Below are 17,856 nucleotides of genomic sequence, written 5' to 3'. Positions count from 1 at the left end.
ACTTCCTGCAGCTCTCTTGGAACTCCTTGAATGTGATCAGAAACTCCTTCTTCTCTAGGATCTAGTGCAGAACCGTCTCTGGTACTTTTCAATGGTCCTGGTAGAGTGGGTCTAGCGTCTGAGACAGGTTCTAAAAGGTTCTGAGAGAACACGTTCCACCGAAGGGCTAAAGGACGTCACTGCTGTTCATTTAGATCAACCTGGGTTTTTTATGTATTTTCTTCTTTGTATTAATGAGTTGATTAATTCTGCCGCTGTATTAAACAGGAGAATCTGTCACGTGTGAAACAAACACGATTTTGTTCTGTCAATAAATTCACTGGTTCCGCTTAACGTCGGCTGCGGGCACAGAGCCCCACACAGTGGACAACACGCGGTACTGCAGGTCAGACTGTTGTAATGAAGGTATTTTACGTCAACTATAGAGATTAAAACCGGCTGACAACGGCTGACTGATCCTTCATTCAATTATTAATAAGTCTGATGTTATTGTGTTATTGTTAAAGCAACAATATAAGATATTTAATTCACTGTCCTCGAAAAAAAGGAAATATTTACAATGTAGAAGCTGAACCAGCGAATGTTTTTGACATTTTTGCTTTGAAATGATTAACAATAAATCAATAATCCAAATAGTTGTGAATCAATTTCCTGTTGCTTGACTAATTGACTAATGATTTCAGCATCAAATTAACACAATGGAAAAGTGAATAATGAAGCAAATCAGATTAATAACATAAAGTAATAATTCTCACGACTGAAATAAATGAAGACCAAATTAAGTTCAACAACGATGAAGACATAAACATGTAAATCTTCCCCTCGCTCAGAAACCATTTAGTCTTTTCTAAACTTAAACTAATGAGACTATAAACCAATAAAATCAGCCTGTTTTTAATTTTGTCCTCAAAACTAAAACCACTGACATGTTTTCATATCTGTGGATCAGATCGTCGGTTTCAGTTCCCACATCATATTGTTCATTCAACTCCCAACTGTTGAATTTGTGTTGAACAAAATCTCCTTAAAATACTTAAATATAAAACAAATCGTACCAGCTTGCTGCAAAACTTATTGTTTTGGAAATTTTTAATTCAGTTTTGGAAAATACCTTCAATTTAATTAGTTTAGGTTGAGCTCCTTTTTATCCTAATTAGATGAGATATGATTTTCTTCTTAGTTGATGGGCCGACGTGGTGCAGGAGCGATGCTGTCAGGACTCAAATCATTTATTATAATGTGTTTGTAAAATTAACACAGTCACATGTTCCTCTTGGATTTCAGTTCAACAAACACTGAACATTTAAATCTCATCATCTAGAAACACACACACACACACACACACACACACACACACACACACACACACACACACACACACACACACACACACACACACACACACACACACACACACACACACACACACACACACGATTCTGAACCAATGCTCCGAGGAACCTGAGGCCGGCAGACCTCCTGCAGGGAGGGGTCACGACCCCACTTTCACCCTAGCCCTAACCCCAGAGACCCCCCCCCCTAAATACCCCGAAGCACTGCTAACTGCCCCCCCGAAAAACACACACACACTCACCAGTTCCCACACACCTGAGCTGGTTTGAATAAATCTGTCCAAACACATCGGCCACACACACTTTCTCATACTTCTGTCTGAGTGAGGACCAGGGCCGGGTCTAGGCAGGGGCAAGAGGGGGCCTGGCCCCCTCAAATAAATGTTGTGCCCCCTCAAACTAAATAGGGTTAGGCACAATGCCCCCTCAAGATTTGTGGCTGCCCCCTCATACATGCCTGTCTAGACCCGGCCCTGGTGAGGACCCTCGTTGGCCTGATACATTCCCAGTCCCTGACCGGAACCTGAACCATCACCACTAAACTCCAAACCATAACCATAACCCTCAACTCAACCTAAACCTAACCCCAGGTCCTAACCTCAAACAGCCCATTAAATCTTTGCTCAAAATGGTCCTCACAAAAGGTACAAGTACACCCCCCCCATTCCTCTCACCCGGTTCACATTTAACTAATAAGTCCAGAAAGAGACGGACCAATCACACGTCGTGTTTCAGACTCGGTTTTGAATAGAGAGGAAAATAAACTGTTAGTAATCGAAGTGAAGGTGAACACCGCCATCTACTGGACAAAACCACTCCCTACACTGTTTCCACACTGACGTCACCAGAGCACCTGTCATCAAGAGTCAAACACATGTTTACACATGTTCACATATTAGTGATTCAAGTTTCTGTGAACAACGCTCATCATCTTCATCACACACACGATGAAGATGATGAGCACAAACACAGACCGCTTTAATACGTTTTCCCTTTACTGGATCATTTATAGATATGAATATAAACTGTGACCAAAGTCTCGTGTCTCACTTTGCTCCTCGTGATGTTCTGAGGACTTTGAGCAGATGAAGGATTTGAAACTTCACACGTTGATCTGAAGTTCACAGAGAAACCAGCTGAGCTAACAGGGCAGCTCAGCCAATCAGAGACGAGCTGCGTTTGCTGACTAGTCAGTTCACTAAACTAGCAGGTTAAGTGAACTAGCTGCCAGTCAGCTGAGCTCTTTACTACCTATCGGTTCTAAACAGCTAGTTACAGCCTGGTTAATTCAGTTGGTTTCCAAGTTAACTGGTTCTGGTGAAAGTTCCAGTCTGATGTGTGACGCAACGCACCTGTGGCAGGCTGGATCCCGGCCCGGTTGGTTCCGGTTCGTTCCGGGCGGGTCTGCTTCCTGTCTGGGTAGTTCTGATCCGGTTTGTTCTGGTTCGCGCCGGTCGGTTCCGGTCGGTTCGTTGCAGTTGGTTCCGGTCGGTGCCGGTCCGGTTGGTTCCGCTTCTGTCTGGTTCCGGTCCGGTTCGTCTGATGTCAACAAAGAACCAATAAAGAAACGAAGGACGAGATGATGTCCTCCAGCAGCAGGTCAGAGGATGATCTCATGATCTCATGATCTCATGAGACATTGAACTTGAGTTGAATCTGATTTAATGAGTGAGACACCAGAGGACTCTGTTGAACCTTCATGTCTCCAACATGCTGCTGCTGAAGGACATTGAAGCTGGTTCACTGACACTGAGACACAGTTCTCCAAAGTGGAGCCTTGAGTGTTGACTCTTTATTTTTAATCCCTTATTGCAGTTACTCTGTAATTTAAGGGTTTAGGTACAGTTCACACTTTTCTGATAAACAATTACAAAGCAGGAACAATTCAAACATGGAAACACACAAACGGTTAAAAGTTTCAAGTAAAACAGGAAATGAATTCAAAGTCTAAACAACTGAAATAATCCCATCAGATAATTCAGAAGTCGTCTGCAGGGTCGGATCCTGCTTCCTGAGTCCCAGTAGAGTTCATGAACAACAGAGAGAGATCAGTCTGCTGCCATCGAGCTGTGGCTGGTGCTGAGCAGAAGGTCTGCAGTGACAGAGGTTCTCCAGCAGGAGGCCGTCCTCCCTCCTCCTCAGAACACAGGAGACATTGGACTGTTCTCCACCCAGCACACTGAGGCTCAGTGAAGCTGGTGTGGAAGGTGTGGAGGTGGATCTGAGTCAGAGGACACATCCCAGCAGAGATGGACATGTTTCTGTAATGTGACAGTCAGAGCATCTCAGACTCCTGATCAGACAAACCGTCTCAGTGTCTCTGAGGACTCCTGAGACTCACTGATGTAAAAACCTCTGTCAGCACCTTTCTGCACAGCAGCTGAGGACACAGGTCCACATGATCAGGAGACAACTGGATCTTTGGGTTGACTGGGACCTGCCGGAGACAAAGAGACACCATGCAGTTATTGATCAGATTAATGATGATGACATCAGTGATCTGAATGAGTGATGCTGTGTGTGAATCAAATGAAAAAGCATCTTTCACTTCCTGTGACGTGTCCTCAACCATCGGACTCCAGCAGCCTTCACCCTGAAGGAGGAGGAGTCAGATCCCACAGTGTGGACACATCACATGACTCTCACACACACTTCACTGTCCTCATGGAACTACTGTTATTAAAAGTCTGATAATAAATACACAGTCGCGTCACCCATTGGTTTGTAAGTTGACATTCTGAAGAAGCCAGTTTGGCATTTTTAACGGCGCCATCTTGGTTTAAAAAAAAAACAGAAGTATGACGTAAGAAGCAAGCCCCAATACATCTGGTTATTGATCATAACTTACTAAATTAACATCAGCTGTAGTGAATAAGACTTGAAACTAGAGACTGAGAAGTAAACTCTTCATCAGTTTAGGCAGAGGGAGCAGGAGGTTGCTTTTATTTATTACATAGAGCTCACTCAGTATAGGCAGGTCCTGGTACAGAGGGGGACAATGAGGGGCCCCAGAGCATATCTCTGCCCCGGGGCCCCTGAGCAGCTTGGCCCGGCCCTGCTGCCTCCATGTTGGGTAACCGGGTTTTGGAAACCGAGGCGGAGTGAGACCTCCTGCTGCCGGGGCTCTGACAGCTGCTGTCACGGAGGACATTTTGAGCTGCTCGGTGCTCTCGGTTATTTCGGGTCTGACACGGAGGCGAGTGGAACCCGAACCCGGCAGCGAGCTGCGGAGGAACAGGCGACGACCAGGGAACAGCGTGTGTGAAGCTTAGCTCGTTAGCTTAGCGCCCCCAGAGCCAGCACGACCCTAGATGCTAGTGCGCTAGCGTCCCGGCCTGCCCCTCTCCGCGGACCCCCCCACACACCATGGCGTTAAAACGAATCTCCAAGGTAACCAAGCTCCATTTGTCACGTTGCGTGTTTGTGTTCAGCCTCCAGGGGGCGTGTGTGCTGCTAGCGGGCTGCTAGCGGGCTAGCTAGCATTGTTAGCTCGTCCTCAGCTGCTGAGGGTGACGCGTCTGACGTGTGATCGTGTGTGTGATGTGATGAATCAGAAAGAGGCTGATGTGTTGACATGTGAAAGAGGTTCAGACCCAGCCCTGCTCCTCCTGCTCCTCCTAATACTCCTGCTCCTCTGCTCCTCCTGCTCCCCCTGTTCCCCCTGCTCCTCCTGCTCCTCTGCTCCTCCTGCTCCTCTGCTCCTCCTGCTCCCCCTGCTCCTCCTAATCCTCCTGCTCCTCCTGCTCCTGCTCCTCCTGCTCCTCTTAATCTTCCTGCTCTCCTGCTCCTCCTGCTCCTCTGCTCCTCCTGCTCCCCCTGCTCCTCCTAATCCTCCTGCTCCTCCTGCTCCTGCTCCTCCTGCTCCCCCTGCTCCTCTTAATCTTCCTGCTCTCCTGCTCCTCCTGCTCCCCCTAATCCTCCTGCTCCTCCTGCTCCCCCTGCTCCTCCTGCTCCCCCTGCTCCCCGGCTCTCCGGCTCCTCCTGCTCCTCCTGCTCCTCCTGCTCCCCCTGCTCCTCCTGCTCCTCCTAATCCTCCCCCTGCTCCCCCTGCTCCTCCTAATCCTCCTGCTCCCCCTGCTCCCCCTGCTCCTCCTGCTCTCCTGCTCCTCCTGCTCCTCTTGCTCATCCTGCTCTCCTGCTCCTCCCAATCCTCCTGCTCCTCCTGCTCCCCTGCTCAACCCACTGAGGACTGGATTCAAAACCACACTGATCCCAGTATCAAACTGAAACCACAGGCTGATCCAACTGGTGTTAATTTCATCAAGTCATCATGTGACTCAGTGGGTGTGGCCTCCTCCTGCCTGCAAGTTCTCCTGACAGCGTCTGGACATGATGCTCCTGAGGAGCCGGAGGATGGAGACCTGGATCATCTCCTCCCAGACCTGGATCATCTCCTCCCAGACCTGGATCATCTCCTCCTGCACTGTGGACGGACTTGGTGACACATGACGTCCAATAGGTGCTCAACTGGATTTAGGACTGAGGAACGTGAGGGTCAGTCATTGGCATCAATGCACCAGGAGGAACCAAGGAGGAGCCCAGGAGGAACCCAGGGCCCTCTGCACCAGGAGGAACCCAGGGCCCTCTGCACCAGGAGGAACCCAGGGTCCACTGCACCAGGAGGAACCCAGGGTCCACTGCACCAGGAGGAACCCAGGAGGAACCCAGGAGGAACCCTGGGTCCACTGCACCAGGAGGAACCCAGGGGCCCCTGCACCAGCCTCTGACAGTCGCTCTGAGCATTTCATCCTGGTACCTAACAGTACCATGTATTCATTCAGAATTAAAAGTAGAAATTCATAAAGGCTTGAATTTGGCATTTGAAAACTAATCTGTGACGTTCTGGAGCAGATTCAGATGAACATGATTTTTTTCTTTCCTTGACGTGTTGAGAAGTTGTTTTACTTAGTGAAGATTTAAAAAGTAAAGTTCTCTATTTTTAATGAATTAGTGTTGATGGCAAAGCTTTGTGATCCCACAGAGAAACAAGACATGTAAATGTTTTGTCCTGGTGTTTAAAAGTTCCAGAAGGAGTTTGAACTCCGTCCCAGTCGGGGGCTGAATTCCATCGACCACGTTTAGAAGCTTGTTGGTGTGGACTCTTCTGGACGAGTCCATCTGAAAGACGATCTGTGAGCCGCTCACATTCCAGCGTACACGACCTGCGAGCTGGAAATACAAACCCCCTGTTTCCTCCCCGGGGCTATTTCCTGCTCTGGCCTCTAGACGCTTGTGTCTACTCGACTCGCAGAGTAAATATAATCCTGCTGACACATCAGGTCTGTTTGTGTCAGTTTGTTTTTAATGCTGCATTCACACCTCAGGCCTTCAAACCAAAGGTCACTGTCTGAACGGGGATTCTAACCCCGGCTGGGCATCGTCAGTTCTGTGAGAGGAAAGTTTTCACACTACTGATTATTCTCCATGATAAATACTCATATTACTGCTGCTGGTGTTTCTGTGACTCCATTCTGCCACCGGATAAATCATTTGTTGTCTGATCAACAGTTGGGGGGGCAGGTTGTTGAGAGGCGGAGCTACGATGTTGACAGGAAGGACTCGTCCGTGGAGTCACGTTGAAACCGGTTCTAATATAAACGTGTGTGAAGATGGATCTCGATCCTGTTTGAACCTTTTCTCTTCTTCCTCTCGTCTCCTGCAGGAGCTCACGGACCTGTCCAGAGATCCTCCGGCTCAGTGCTCGGCCGGACCGGTCGGAGAAGACAGTGAGACCCGCTTTCTATCTGCACACAGACTGACACATGTCACATGACACAGGAACATGCTTCATTAACCCTCTTTGTTTCTTCTGCAGTGTTTCATTGGCAAGCTACTATAATGGGGCCTGTAAGTATCAGTCACCTTTTATAAAGATGTTTCAGTAACTTTCATTGAGTTAAAAAAATGTTCATAAACAAATATAAGCTACATAACCAACGGTGGGGGGGGGGGGGGGGGGGAACTTAACGTTAATTTTCAACTTGTTCAGAACAATAAGTCTGAAGCGTTGTATTGACAGCTAGCTAGGTACGTTAGCATGAACGACAGCTAGCATGACACTGAATCTGTTGCTGTGATGACGTCACAGTCGTGTGAGTCTGAGTGAACTGGACATAATCACGTTATCATACTTTTAATCAATCAAGTTATTTACACTAATTAATCATTTCATCCAGACTCTGGACGTTGTTCAGTGAATCTCGTTGTCACTAGAGCAGCAGCAGTTGTGTTGATGATTGTGTGTGTGTGTGTGTGTGTGTCTGTTTTCCTGCTGCAGACTGACAGTGCGTACCAGGGGGGAGTATTTTTCCTCACTATTCATTTCCCTACAGATTATCCCTTCAAACCACCCAAGGTCAGTGAACTCTTCCTATGCCTCTTCCTCTTCCTCCTGCTCATCTCCTTTCCTCTCCTCCTCTTCCTCCTCCTCCTCTTTATCCTCCTCTTCCTCCTCCTCCTCTCCTCTTCATCCTCCTCTTCCTCAAACACTTGGTTTCATGTTCTCTGTCAGTGAAACCCCCCCCCATTCGGTCTGAATGTTTCCATTGTCCAGTATTTGAGAAGAGCACAATAAGCTCAATACACAATAAGATTAATATTATTATTCATTAAATATGTGTATGATGCTCATTTCCCCGACCAGAACCCATCCGCATTTTTACGGCCCTGGAAGGGCTGAATCACGAACCTGTTTGTGTGTGTTTGTGTGTGTTTGTGTGTTTTGTCCAATCACAACCCGGTGAAATCTGAACCATCACAGAAGTGACCAGTAGCTTCAGAGAGAATCGTCTGATTTACTTTACAAACCTTCACTTGACCATCGAGCACTGAGTGCTGCGGACACGTTGTGTGTTCACTGTGTGTTTTATGAAGGTTTGTTGTGAACGAGAAGGTTTGAGTCCCTGGTGCACGGAGCTCCTCTCGTGCACAGAGACACTGAAGCTCTTCAAACATCTCAGCCCATTTAGCTCCCTGGTGTGATGTGTTGATGGAAGCTGCTCTGAGCTGCTCAGTGGACTCACCCTGTTCCTCCTGTTCCTCCTCAGGTCGCCTTCACAACCAGAATCTATCACCCAAACATCAACAGTAACGGCAGCATCTGCCTGGATATACTGAGATCCCAGTGGTCTCCAGCATTAACAATCTCTAAAGGTAAGAAACATCTGCTCCAGAACATGGATCACTTCAGATTGAAATCTGTCTCTTTGAAAACCTCTGTTTACTCTGGAGAAATGTTCCTCCAGTGGTTTGACTCTGTGATGTCATGAAGATGAAAGATGAATAATAAAGATGGTAAAGTCCTGTGCCTCAGAGCAGCGACACCTAGTGGCCAGAGGTGCACACGTCCCATCACAGGAACACTAACGCCACAAGAGGAAATCTGGAACAAACTCAGACTGATGAACTGAATTCAGAGGTCAAAGGTCACAGTGACCTCGTGTGACCTGATGGTGACTCTAGTGAACTTCACCGGGGAAGTTTTTTATCTGCGTTTGTTTTTCAGGATCACAAACGTGAGATAAAACACGTTTCACTGATTCTCAGAGAAGAATTCATAGATCTCAGCACAAAAGGGAAAAGTGAGAGTTTGATGAGCGACGGATTGTTGAGTTTATAAAAGTGAAAGTTGTTGAGTTTATAAAAGTGAAAGTTGTTGAGTTTATAAAAGTGAAAGTTGTTGAGTTTATAAAAGTGAAAGTTGTTGAGTTTATAAAAGTGAAAGTTGTTGAGTTTATAAAAGTGAAAGTTGTTGAGTTTATAAAAGTGAAAGTTGTTGAGTTTATAAAAGTGAAAGTTGTTGAGTTTATAAAATTGACAGTTGTTGAGTTTATAAAAGTGAAAGTTGTTGAGTTTATAAAAGTGACAGTTGTTGAGTTTATAAAAGTGAAAGTTGTTGAGTTTCAGTGTCTCTGGACCGAACGTGGACGTTGGACAGTAACTGGTGTTTTTCTCTCCACAGTCCTTTTGTCCATTTGTTCTCTGCTCTGCGACCCGAACCCCGACGACCCGCTGGTGCCAGAGATCGCCCGCATCTACAAGACCGACCCGGTCAGGTGAGTGGGCGGCTGAGAGCCAGAGCTCCTGTCAATCACATCCGACTCCACGTAGGTCATGTGACACGCGTCCTCTGCACACAGTGATTTACTAAGGTCCTTGTGATGTCATCAGGATTCAATTAACAGCGCTTCGTTTAATCTCTGTTGCTATGGTTACGCCTGGTGGAGTTTTCAAGTCTCTGAATCAGAAACTGACGAAGCACACGTCCTCTCTCCTGATTGGTTCTCATCAGTCACATGACTCGACTAGCAGCGGTGAACACAAAGCGTCGCTAACACTTCCTGTCAGTAACAGTTCCACCTAGTGGTCGCTCCACCACATGACCAGTAGACGTGAGCGGTCATGTGATGTGTTGTCTCACTCGTTGACCTCAGGTATAACAGACTAGCCAGGGAGTGGACAGAGAAGTACGCCATGCTGTGAGGGTAAGACTCACCTGAGCTGCTGCTCGCTGTCTGACCTGCATGCAGCGACGCCGCTAGCGCCGCCGGGAAGCTAGCGCCGCCGGGAAGCTCGAGTCTCACTAACCATCTGGGAAACGCGTGTCGTGAAAGGCCGCAAGGATTCGAACCCCAGACTGTGAATAACGATGTCCACACGTCTCCACTAAAATACCTCGGATACAAACGCTGCCATCTTGTGGTGACGACGAGTCAAAGTCTGAACAGTGGTGACAAGTTCCTGCTGACACTCAACCAATCATGACATCATCAAATAACTAACATATCCAAACTGCTCTTAAAAATTAAGCCAGACCATTTAATTCGCCCCCTGGTGTCTGGCTGCAGTATAGGTCCTAAACCTCCTCCTCCATGTTAGCAGATGGGACATGCACCAAACAAAAATAATCAAACTAGTCAGTAAATGTTTGTAAAGATGTTTCTCTCATCTCACTGATGTTTGTTCAAGTGTTTCCGCTCAGTTTGGTTTTATTTAGTTATTCGATGATATGAAAACAGGCTGAGACTGACTCCTGATTGGTCCAGTGGGTCACTGGGCGGAGCCTCGATACGGCAGCTCCCCTCGCTGCTGCATGGACCGACTCCAAATGACGTCATCACCTCAAGAGGCAGCGTTCATACCTGAGATCTCTGAGTTTCCTCCGTCTTTATTTACCGATTCATGTCAGAACACGTGGAGCCGCCCACGTACTTATGGCCTGGACTGTAAAGTGTTTACTGTGTGTGTTAGTGTGTGTGTATGTGTGCGTGTGCATGACGTGGTGTCTGCGTCGACCTCATCAGGTGCTGAACTCTGTTTCTATTGGTGCAGGTACAACAAGACAGCTCAGGACTGGACGAATAAATACGCCATGTGATCCTCCTGTCACTCACTGCTGGAATAAACTGTTGGATTTTCTCACAAGGCCACGCCCCCTCCATCAGACAGCCACCGCCATTTGTTTGTGTTATTTTTCCCCGTCCTCGGGCTTAATGGTTAAAATCCTGGGTTTGACGTTTGTCTGCTTGGTGAAGGCCGAGGACTCTGAGCTGTGAATGTGCCAATCAAAGAGTGGACTCACTGTAAACCACTGAAGACCAACTGCTACACACCGTAGAGCCGCAGGAGAATAATAATATAATAATAACTTAATGCATGTCAGTGATTGGTTCATGTGCTGCTGAGAACAGTCCACTTTAAAACAAAAAAAAGATTTGACAGAGTTTGTTCTGTTATTTGGTTTTAGTGACGAGCCGTTAGCTCCGCCTCCTCCTCACTGTTCCTTTTTGCACTGAAGATGAAACTCGACGGCTGATTGGTCAACGAATCGCTCTGTGATGAGTTTTTTTCTCAATAAAGTTGAAGTTGTTTATGTTGCACTGTTTTTATTTTCTTGTGTGAAGTTTGTCAGATGTTGATTTGTTTTCAGGCTGAAACCTGGAAACTTACTTTATATTTCTTGTTATTAAGAAGTTAATGTTAAACTGTAAAATATCAATATTTTTTTCTTTGATAACGACTGACAATGTTGTGCAATATATATGATTCATGACATTTCTTTACTCTTATTTGCATCAATATTGATCCATATTGTTAAGACTGATTCATATTATTCGAACAACCAATCACTAATAATAATTACTTGTTTATAAAATGTCAAGAATTGAATATATAAATTTATGTAAAACAAGAACAGACAAACAGTGTGACGGCTGCATTGTTTTAATTTAAAATCATTGAATCATAAAACACTGACGACAACCGTCAATTATATAAAAAACAAGTTTTATAAAAAAAAAACAGACAACCAATGAAAAGCTCCCGTTGAAGTGTGCAGAGCTCAGAGAAGATAAATAGCATCTGTTGAACTACCTTTCCCACAATGCACTGGAAGATGGTTCTCTTTGGTTCGAGCAAAAACTAAAGTCCCTTAAGTTCATGTTTACATTTCAGTGACGAGACAAAAGAAAATGGTTTCAGATGTTTTCATTATAAATGTGAAATTAAATCAACTGTAGCTGTTTCAATGAACAGCGCCCCCTGCAGCCACATGTGGTGATTACCTCTGTTCTAAGTGTCGAGGTGGTTTCATGCAAATGTCTCAACGTGTTGAGTCGAGCTCACGTTTAAAGTTTCCTGCTGAATCTTGGAGATAAACTCTGGTTTAATAACTTCAGAGTGTTTTGAACTGATCTCAGTTCAGCTGCAGCTGGTTGTGTTTGTGACTCTCAGTCAGTTCTTCTCTCAGGAGGTGGAACCCACTCAACAGACGCTCAGGGAGAGACACAGTTGATTTAACACATAAAAAAACATCTGAACTTTACAATCATGTGAGTCTGAAGCACCAGTCTCTCTGCAGACCAGTGGCGGCTGGTTAATACGGGCGCTGGGCTCCGCCCCCTGCGACGTCCTGAGACAAGAAGCCTGTATTAAAATGATTCACATAATTATGGTAATATTTTGCTGGTCGACGCTCCCGGTCGACCGTCAGCACCGGTGATAATTCAATATAAATTGTTTTAAAACTATTTGGTTCCTTTCTGTCTAAATACATTTACTTCCTGTTGCCGAACGAGAGGATGTGAATGTTGGTCCTGATACTTAACCATGTGACCTGAGGCTGCTCTTTGATTGGTTGTTGCCGCTCTCGCTCTTTCTTTACAAAAACAACCGAACAAGACACAAAGAGGAAGAAGGTTCCTGGTCCAACCTGATTTACAGATTCAGCAGCAAGTGATGAAGACGAGTTTAAACCCCCGGAGCTTCTCCTGCTCTTGTTCTGAGGAACAGAGGTGATAACTGGGGTTTCCTCTCATTGCTTCACCTGTTTGATGTTTCAAAGTGTCGGCACGGAGGTACAGTGGACAACCACGTTGGTGCGTGAGCTAAAATACATTTTACCACCAGCCGCCACTGGTGCAGACGTCTGGACAGAAACGGTCCCGTCAGCAGAGCAGGAATCAGAAAGAATTCAAAGTCTCCTGGAAGGTTTTGGTGAATTCCTCTAAACCGAAGAATATTTACTTTTCTTTCTGAGAAACAAGAATCAGCCGTGGACGTTTTCATCAGTTTCACACATTTCATTTAAAACCTTGTGAGAAACCTTCATTCCTGGAGACGTCGTGAATGATGATGATGATTGTGCTTCTTCTGATGAAGCAGCTGGAGACGGGCCAATCACGTCCTTACGCTGTGGAAAGCTCCACCCCGCTGTCACAGACGCCGCTGTCGATCCGAGCGTCGGCCTTCAGCCGGGACTCGACTGTGGAGAGAAACCACAGGATGACTCATCGTGATGGAATCAAACCGGCCAGACAACGATCATGTGATCAGCTCACCGCTCGTCGGCGTTTCCTCAGAGCGACGCAGCGCCCCCTCCAGGATGCTCAGCGCTCTGCACTCCCCTGCTGACCTCAGAGCAGCCAACAGGTCACTGACCGTCCCCCCCGAAACCTGCAAACATCCAGAGGTCAAGGTGTGATAGAGGTCAGAGGTCACACAAGAGAGACGTGTGTGTGTGTGTGTGTGGGGGACCTCGTAGCTGTCCAGCAGAGTCTTGGCGGGGGAGGGGCTCAGTCTGAACGCCGTGTTCAGGATCCCAAGGCCGAGACTGTGAGCCAGCTTCTCCCAGCATCCTTCACTCTCCAGGGCACAACACACTTCCTGCTTCACCCCCACATCCAGGCTCGCCAGGTCACCTGCACACACACACACAACGCACACACAGAGTTAGGGAGCGCTGTGATTGGTAGATGTAAAACAGATTCAGCCAATCCCCACACTGGACTCAGTCTGAATGTGTGTGTAGCGCCACCTTGTGGTCGGCTCACGGCTCCGTGAGGAGTTTTGGCTTCGTACTCTTTTCCGTTGAGGAGCTCGATGACCTGGAAACAGACGAATCAGATCAAAGCTCCTGTAACCACACCCACCAGTGATGTCACAGACTGCACATCCTGTAAGTTTCTTTACAAACACATTTATTTAAATCCGTTCTCATTGTTGTTCCAACAAAACAATAAATTATTACTACTTTTACGATATTAACATTGATATGAATGAAGTCCGTGTGTACCTGGCTGCTGGCGGCCATGTTGAACGGAGTCGTTCCCGGGATGTAGCCTTCGTCCTCGTCTGCGTCGTCATGGCAGCACTCGTCTTCTCTGAAGAACAGCGGCTCGAAGTTCTCTTTGTGCGGGTCGGCCCCTGACAACACAGGAGGCAGGAGCCAATCACAGCTCAGCTACCACCGAGGCCCCACCCACACACGCACTCAACCAACCCTGAGTCAGTGTCATCTGTCAATCATGACGACTCCGCCTGTTTTTATATCATGAGATAACGAATGAAATCCAAACTGATCAGAAACAAGAGAACGAGCTGAAACGACACAAACATCTTTAAACATTAACGTCTCCTTTGATCTCTTTAGTTTGGTCCGTGTCCCATCTGCTCACATGGAGGAGGAGGTTATGACAGCAGCCGGACACCAGGGGGCGATCAGGCTGATTTGGTTTCAGTTTGGGATCTGTCATGTCGTCCATCTTTATAAACATGAACAGACGTGTTGTTGTGTTTCCTACCTGCCGCCACCAGGAGCGCTGTGAGCTTGACGGAGCCCCGCCCTGCCGCCGTGTGGAGGGGGGTGCAGCCGTTAAAGGTGCAGCAGTCCACCTCGGCGTTTCCCTGGCGACAGAGATCAGAGGCTGTGATTCGTCATTAGTGATGACATCACTCGTGAGCTGTGCTGTGATTGGACACGGGGGTTACCTCCAGCAGCAGGCAGCCGGCCAGCGACACGTTGTCGGTCTCCGTGGCGAGGTGGAGGGCGGTCCTTCCACAGCTGCGCTCCTGAGCCTCCACGTTGGCCCCGCCCTCCAGGAGCTCCCTGAGGGAGGACAGCTGATTGGCCAGAACAGCCAGGTGGATCGGGCACAGGCCTGGTGCCATGGAGACAATACACACATCAGTCCAGTTCTGAATGTGTTGCACTGCTGTGCGTTGTGTATCTGTGTTGTTGTGTGTCTGTGTTGTGTACCTGCTGTGCATTGTGTATCTGTGTTGTTGTGTATCTGTGTCTTGTACCTGCTGTGTTGTTGTGTGTCTGTTTTGTGTACCTCCTGTGTGTTGTGTACCTGCTGTGCGTTTATTGTATGTGTGTTGTTGTGTGTCTGTGTTGTGTACCTGCTGTGTTGTTGTGTGTCTGTGTTGTTTACCTGCTGTGTGTTGTGTGTCTATGTTGTGTACTTACTGTGTGTTGTGTATTTGTGTTGTGTACCTGCTGTGTTGTTGTGTGTCTGTGTTGTTTACCTGCTGTGTGTTGTGTGTCTATGTTGTGTACTTACTGTGTGTTGTGTGTCTGTGTTTTGTACCTGCTGTGTGTTGTGTACCTGCTGTGTTGTGTGTCTGTGTTGTGTACCTGCTGTGTGTTGCGTGACTGTGTTGTGTACGTGCTGTGTGTTGTGTATCTGTGTTGTGTACCTGCTGTGTTGTTGTGTACCTGCTGTGTGTTGTGTATCTGTGTACCTGCTGTGTTGTTGTGTACCTGCTGTGTGTTGTGTATCTGTGTTGTGTACCTGTGTTGTGTACCTGCTGTGTTATTGTGTACCTGCTGTGTGTTGTGTACCTGCTGTGTGTTGTGTGTCTGTGTTGTGTACCTGCTGTGTTGTTGTGTACATGCTGTGTGTTGTGTACCTGCTGTGTGTTGTGTACCTGCTGTGTGTTGTGTACCTGCTGTGTGTTGTGTACCTGCTGTGTGTTGTGTGTCTGTGTTGTGTACCTGCTGTGTGTTGCGTGTCTGTGTTGTGTGTCTGTGTTGTGTACCTGCTGTGTGTTGTGTGTCTGTGTTGTGTACCTGCTGTGTTGTTGTGTGTCTGTGTTGTTTACCTGCTGTGTGTTGTGTGTCTATGTTGTGTACTTACTGTGTGTTGTGTGTCTGTGTTTTGTAACTGCTGTGTGTTGTGTACCTGCTGTGTTGTGTGTCTGTGTTGTGTACCTGCTGTGTGTTGCGTGACTGTGTTGTGTACGTGCTGTGTGTTGTGTATCTGTGTTGTGTACCTGCTGTGTTGTTGTGTACCTGCTGTGTGTTGTGTATCTGTGTACCTGCTGTGTTGTTGTGTACCTGCTGTGTGTTGTGTATCTGTGTTGTGTACCTGTGTTGTGTACCTGCTGTGTTATTGTGTACCTGCTGTGTGTTGTGTACCTGCTGTGTGTTGTGTGTCTGTGTTGTGTACCTGCTGTGTTGTTGTGTACATGCTGTGTGTTGTGTACCTGCTGTGTGTTGTGTACCTGCTGTGTGTTGTGTACCTGCTGTGTGTTGTGTACCTGCTGTGTGTTGTGTGTCTGTGTTGTGTACCTGCTGTGTGTTGCGTGTCTGTGTTGTGTGTCTGTGTTGTGTACCTGCTGTGTGTTGTGTGTCTGTGTTGTGTACCTGCTGTGTTGTTGTGTGTCTGTGTTGTGTACCTGCTGTGTGTTGTGTGTCTGTGTTGTGTACCTGCTGTGTTGTTGTGTGTCTGTGTTGTGTACCTGCTGTGTTGTTGTGCTCCATCAGTCCTCTCACTTCTCGGTGTTGTAGTAGAATCTGGACCATAGCTCCTCCCCCTTCCTGCTGTGACGCCAGGTGAAGAGCTGTGTTTCCGTGGCGGTCGGTCAGCGTGGGGTCGGCTCCGGCCAATAGGAGCGCCTCGGCCGCCTCGCTCTGCTGCGTGATCACCGCCAGGTGCAAAGGAGTCTGGGACACAGGGGGCGGGGTTACATACACTGCTGTGAACTGCTCTGGTTTTATTTTGAAAGTCTGGCTTCTGTGTGGAGAACCTGGTACAGGTGGTTCCTCATGTTGAGGACTTCCTCTCCAGGGCAGAGCAGCCACCACCTGGGTCAGACTCTTCAGCGCCGCCTGCTGGCTGTGGAGGACCGCCAGGTGGAGCCCGCTGCGTGAGCAGAGAAACAAACACTGAGCGTGATGAATGTCAACGAGAGAAAAGAGGGAAACGTGCACGAAGCGTTTTTACTGACGTGTCCCCGTCCTCGTCCTGAGCCGTCATCAGGGGGCGCTGTGGAGCCAGCAGGTAAACTGGGTCCACCGGTTACAGAGAAGAGGAAGAGAGCCTCCAGCTGTCGACTGGTCCCATGGACCCACCGCTCGCCTGCTACACAACACACACACAGACACACACAGGATGCATACAGGAGGTCAGGAGGAGAGACTCACTCATTTGTGTGTCACTGGTCAGTTCTTGACTTTTACCTGCGTCTGGTTCTGGCTCCGCACTGCCCCCCCCTCCTCCAGGCCTCCAGTCCGGGATGAAGCCCCCCCCGCGGCCCCCGAGTCATCGTGGTCTGGGTCGTTGTCGTCCACTGTGTCGCTCTGAGACGCTTTAACACAACGTTCACTTGAGTTCCTGTGTTTTCCTCAAATCTTTCATTTTGATGATTAAGAATAATAACACGTCATGTGATCGTTTCCTACGTCTCTATCGACTCTTTTGTGTCATGTTCTCACCGTGTTGGATGGCTGCTCCTCCCTCCTCTCCTCCTCCTCCCAGACCACCTGAGTATCCTGTGGAGAAACCTCCTCCTCCTCCTCCTCCTCCTCCCAGACCAGCTGAGTATCCTGTGGAGAAACCTCCTCCTCCTCCTCCTCCATAGTTATAGGTAGTAAAACCCTGGAATGAACCTGAAGGACAAATCAAACACACCGAGACCACAACAGGAAATGAAGCCTGGTACAACAGGAACACTGACGCTCCTACAGACACTGAAATGTTGATGTCATTACCTCCTGCTCCTCCTCCTGCAGAGCCAGGGCCTCCTCCTGCTGCTGGACCTCCTCCTCTGTACAGACCTCCTCCTCCTCCATGGCCGCTGAAGTCCTGAAAGTTGGGCAAAGTCTTCTGCCTCTTCCTCTGCACCTCCTCCTTGTCTGAACACACAGCGGTAGAGACCATTTGTAGGAAGATGAAGAGTTAAAGTTGAGAATCCTGAAGTTCAGTTTGATCCACGAGACGAT

The 17,856-nt window shown here is 47.7% G+C and overlaps 2 protein-coding genes and 1 long non-coding RNA gene across 3 annotated transcripts in view; 1 reads left to right on the top strand and 2 right to left on the bottom strand.

Moving 5' to 3' along the window:
* The first annotated feature begins 4,421 nt into the window (after window positions 1-4,421).
* Window positions 4,422-11,228, top strand: LOC128445845 (ubiquitin-conjugating enzyme E2 D2). Its single transcript, XM_053428708.1, has 7 exons — window positions 4,422-4,742; window positions 7,015-7,078; window positions 7,168-7,199; window positions 7,630-7,707; window positions 8,399-8,504; window positions 9,313-9,406; window positions 10,683-11,228. The coding sequence occupies exons 1-7, from the start codon at window positions 4,719-4,721 to the stop codon at window positions 10,726-10,728; spliced, it is 444 nt and encodes a 147-aa protein (XP_053284683.1). The 5' UTR covers window positions 4,422-4,718; the 3' UTR covers window positions 10,729-11,228.
* Window positions 11,229-11,557: 329 nt separating this feature from the next.
* The window catches only part of LOC128445846 (nuclear factor NF-kappa-B p105 subunit-like), an 18,693-nt gene continuing 12,394 nt past the window's right edge, over window positions 11,558-17,856 (bottom strand). The window contains 17 exon segments of the mRNA XM_053428709.1: window positions 11,558-13,113; window positions 13,190-13,304; window positions 13,386-13,549; window positions 13,666-13,735; window positions 13,924-14,054; window positions 14,432-14,534; window positions 14,619-14,788; window positions 16,374-16,578; window positions 16,662-16,777; window positions 16,863-16,881; window positions 16,883-16,927; window positions 16,929-16,993; window positions 17,095-17,130; window positions 17,133-17,222; window positions 17,350-17,361; window positions 17,419-17,523; window positions 17,626-17,769. Coding sequence (XP_053284684.1) covers window positions 13,037-13,113; window positions 13,190-13,304; window positions 13,386-13,549; window positions 13,666-13,735; window positions 13,924-14,054; window positions 14,432-14,534; window positions 14,619-14,788; window positions 16,374-16,578; window positions 16,662-16,777; window positions 16,863-16,881; window positions 16,883-16,927; window positions 16,929-16,993; window positions 17,095-17,130; window positions 17,133-17,222; window positions 17,350-17,361; window positions 17,419-17,523; window positions 17,626-17,769 — 1,667 coding nt within the window. The 3' untranslated portion in view covers window positions 11,558-13,036.
* LOC128445848 (uncharacterized) lies at window positions 15,163-16,159 on the bottom strand. Its single transcript, XR_008339510.1, has 2 exons — window positions 15,970-16,159; window positions 15,163-15,924 (listed from the first exon to the last, which is right to left on the bottom strand). It is a non-coding gene; the product is annotated as an uncharacterized LOC128445848 (long non-coding RNA).

The sequence above is a fragment of the Pleuronectes platessa genome, chromosome 8 (assembly GCF_947347685.1).
Source record: "Pleuronectes platessa chromosome 8, fPlePla1.1, whole genome shotgun sequence".
Lineage (NCBI taxonomy): Eukaryota > Metazoa > Chordata > Actinopteri > Pleuronectiformes > Pleuronectidae > Pleuronectes > Pleuronectes platessa.
Note: the sequence above shows the minus strand (reverse complement) of the source record. Positions and strands in the feature narration are given on the sequence as shown.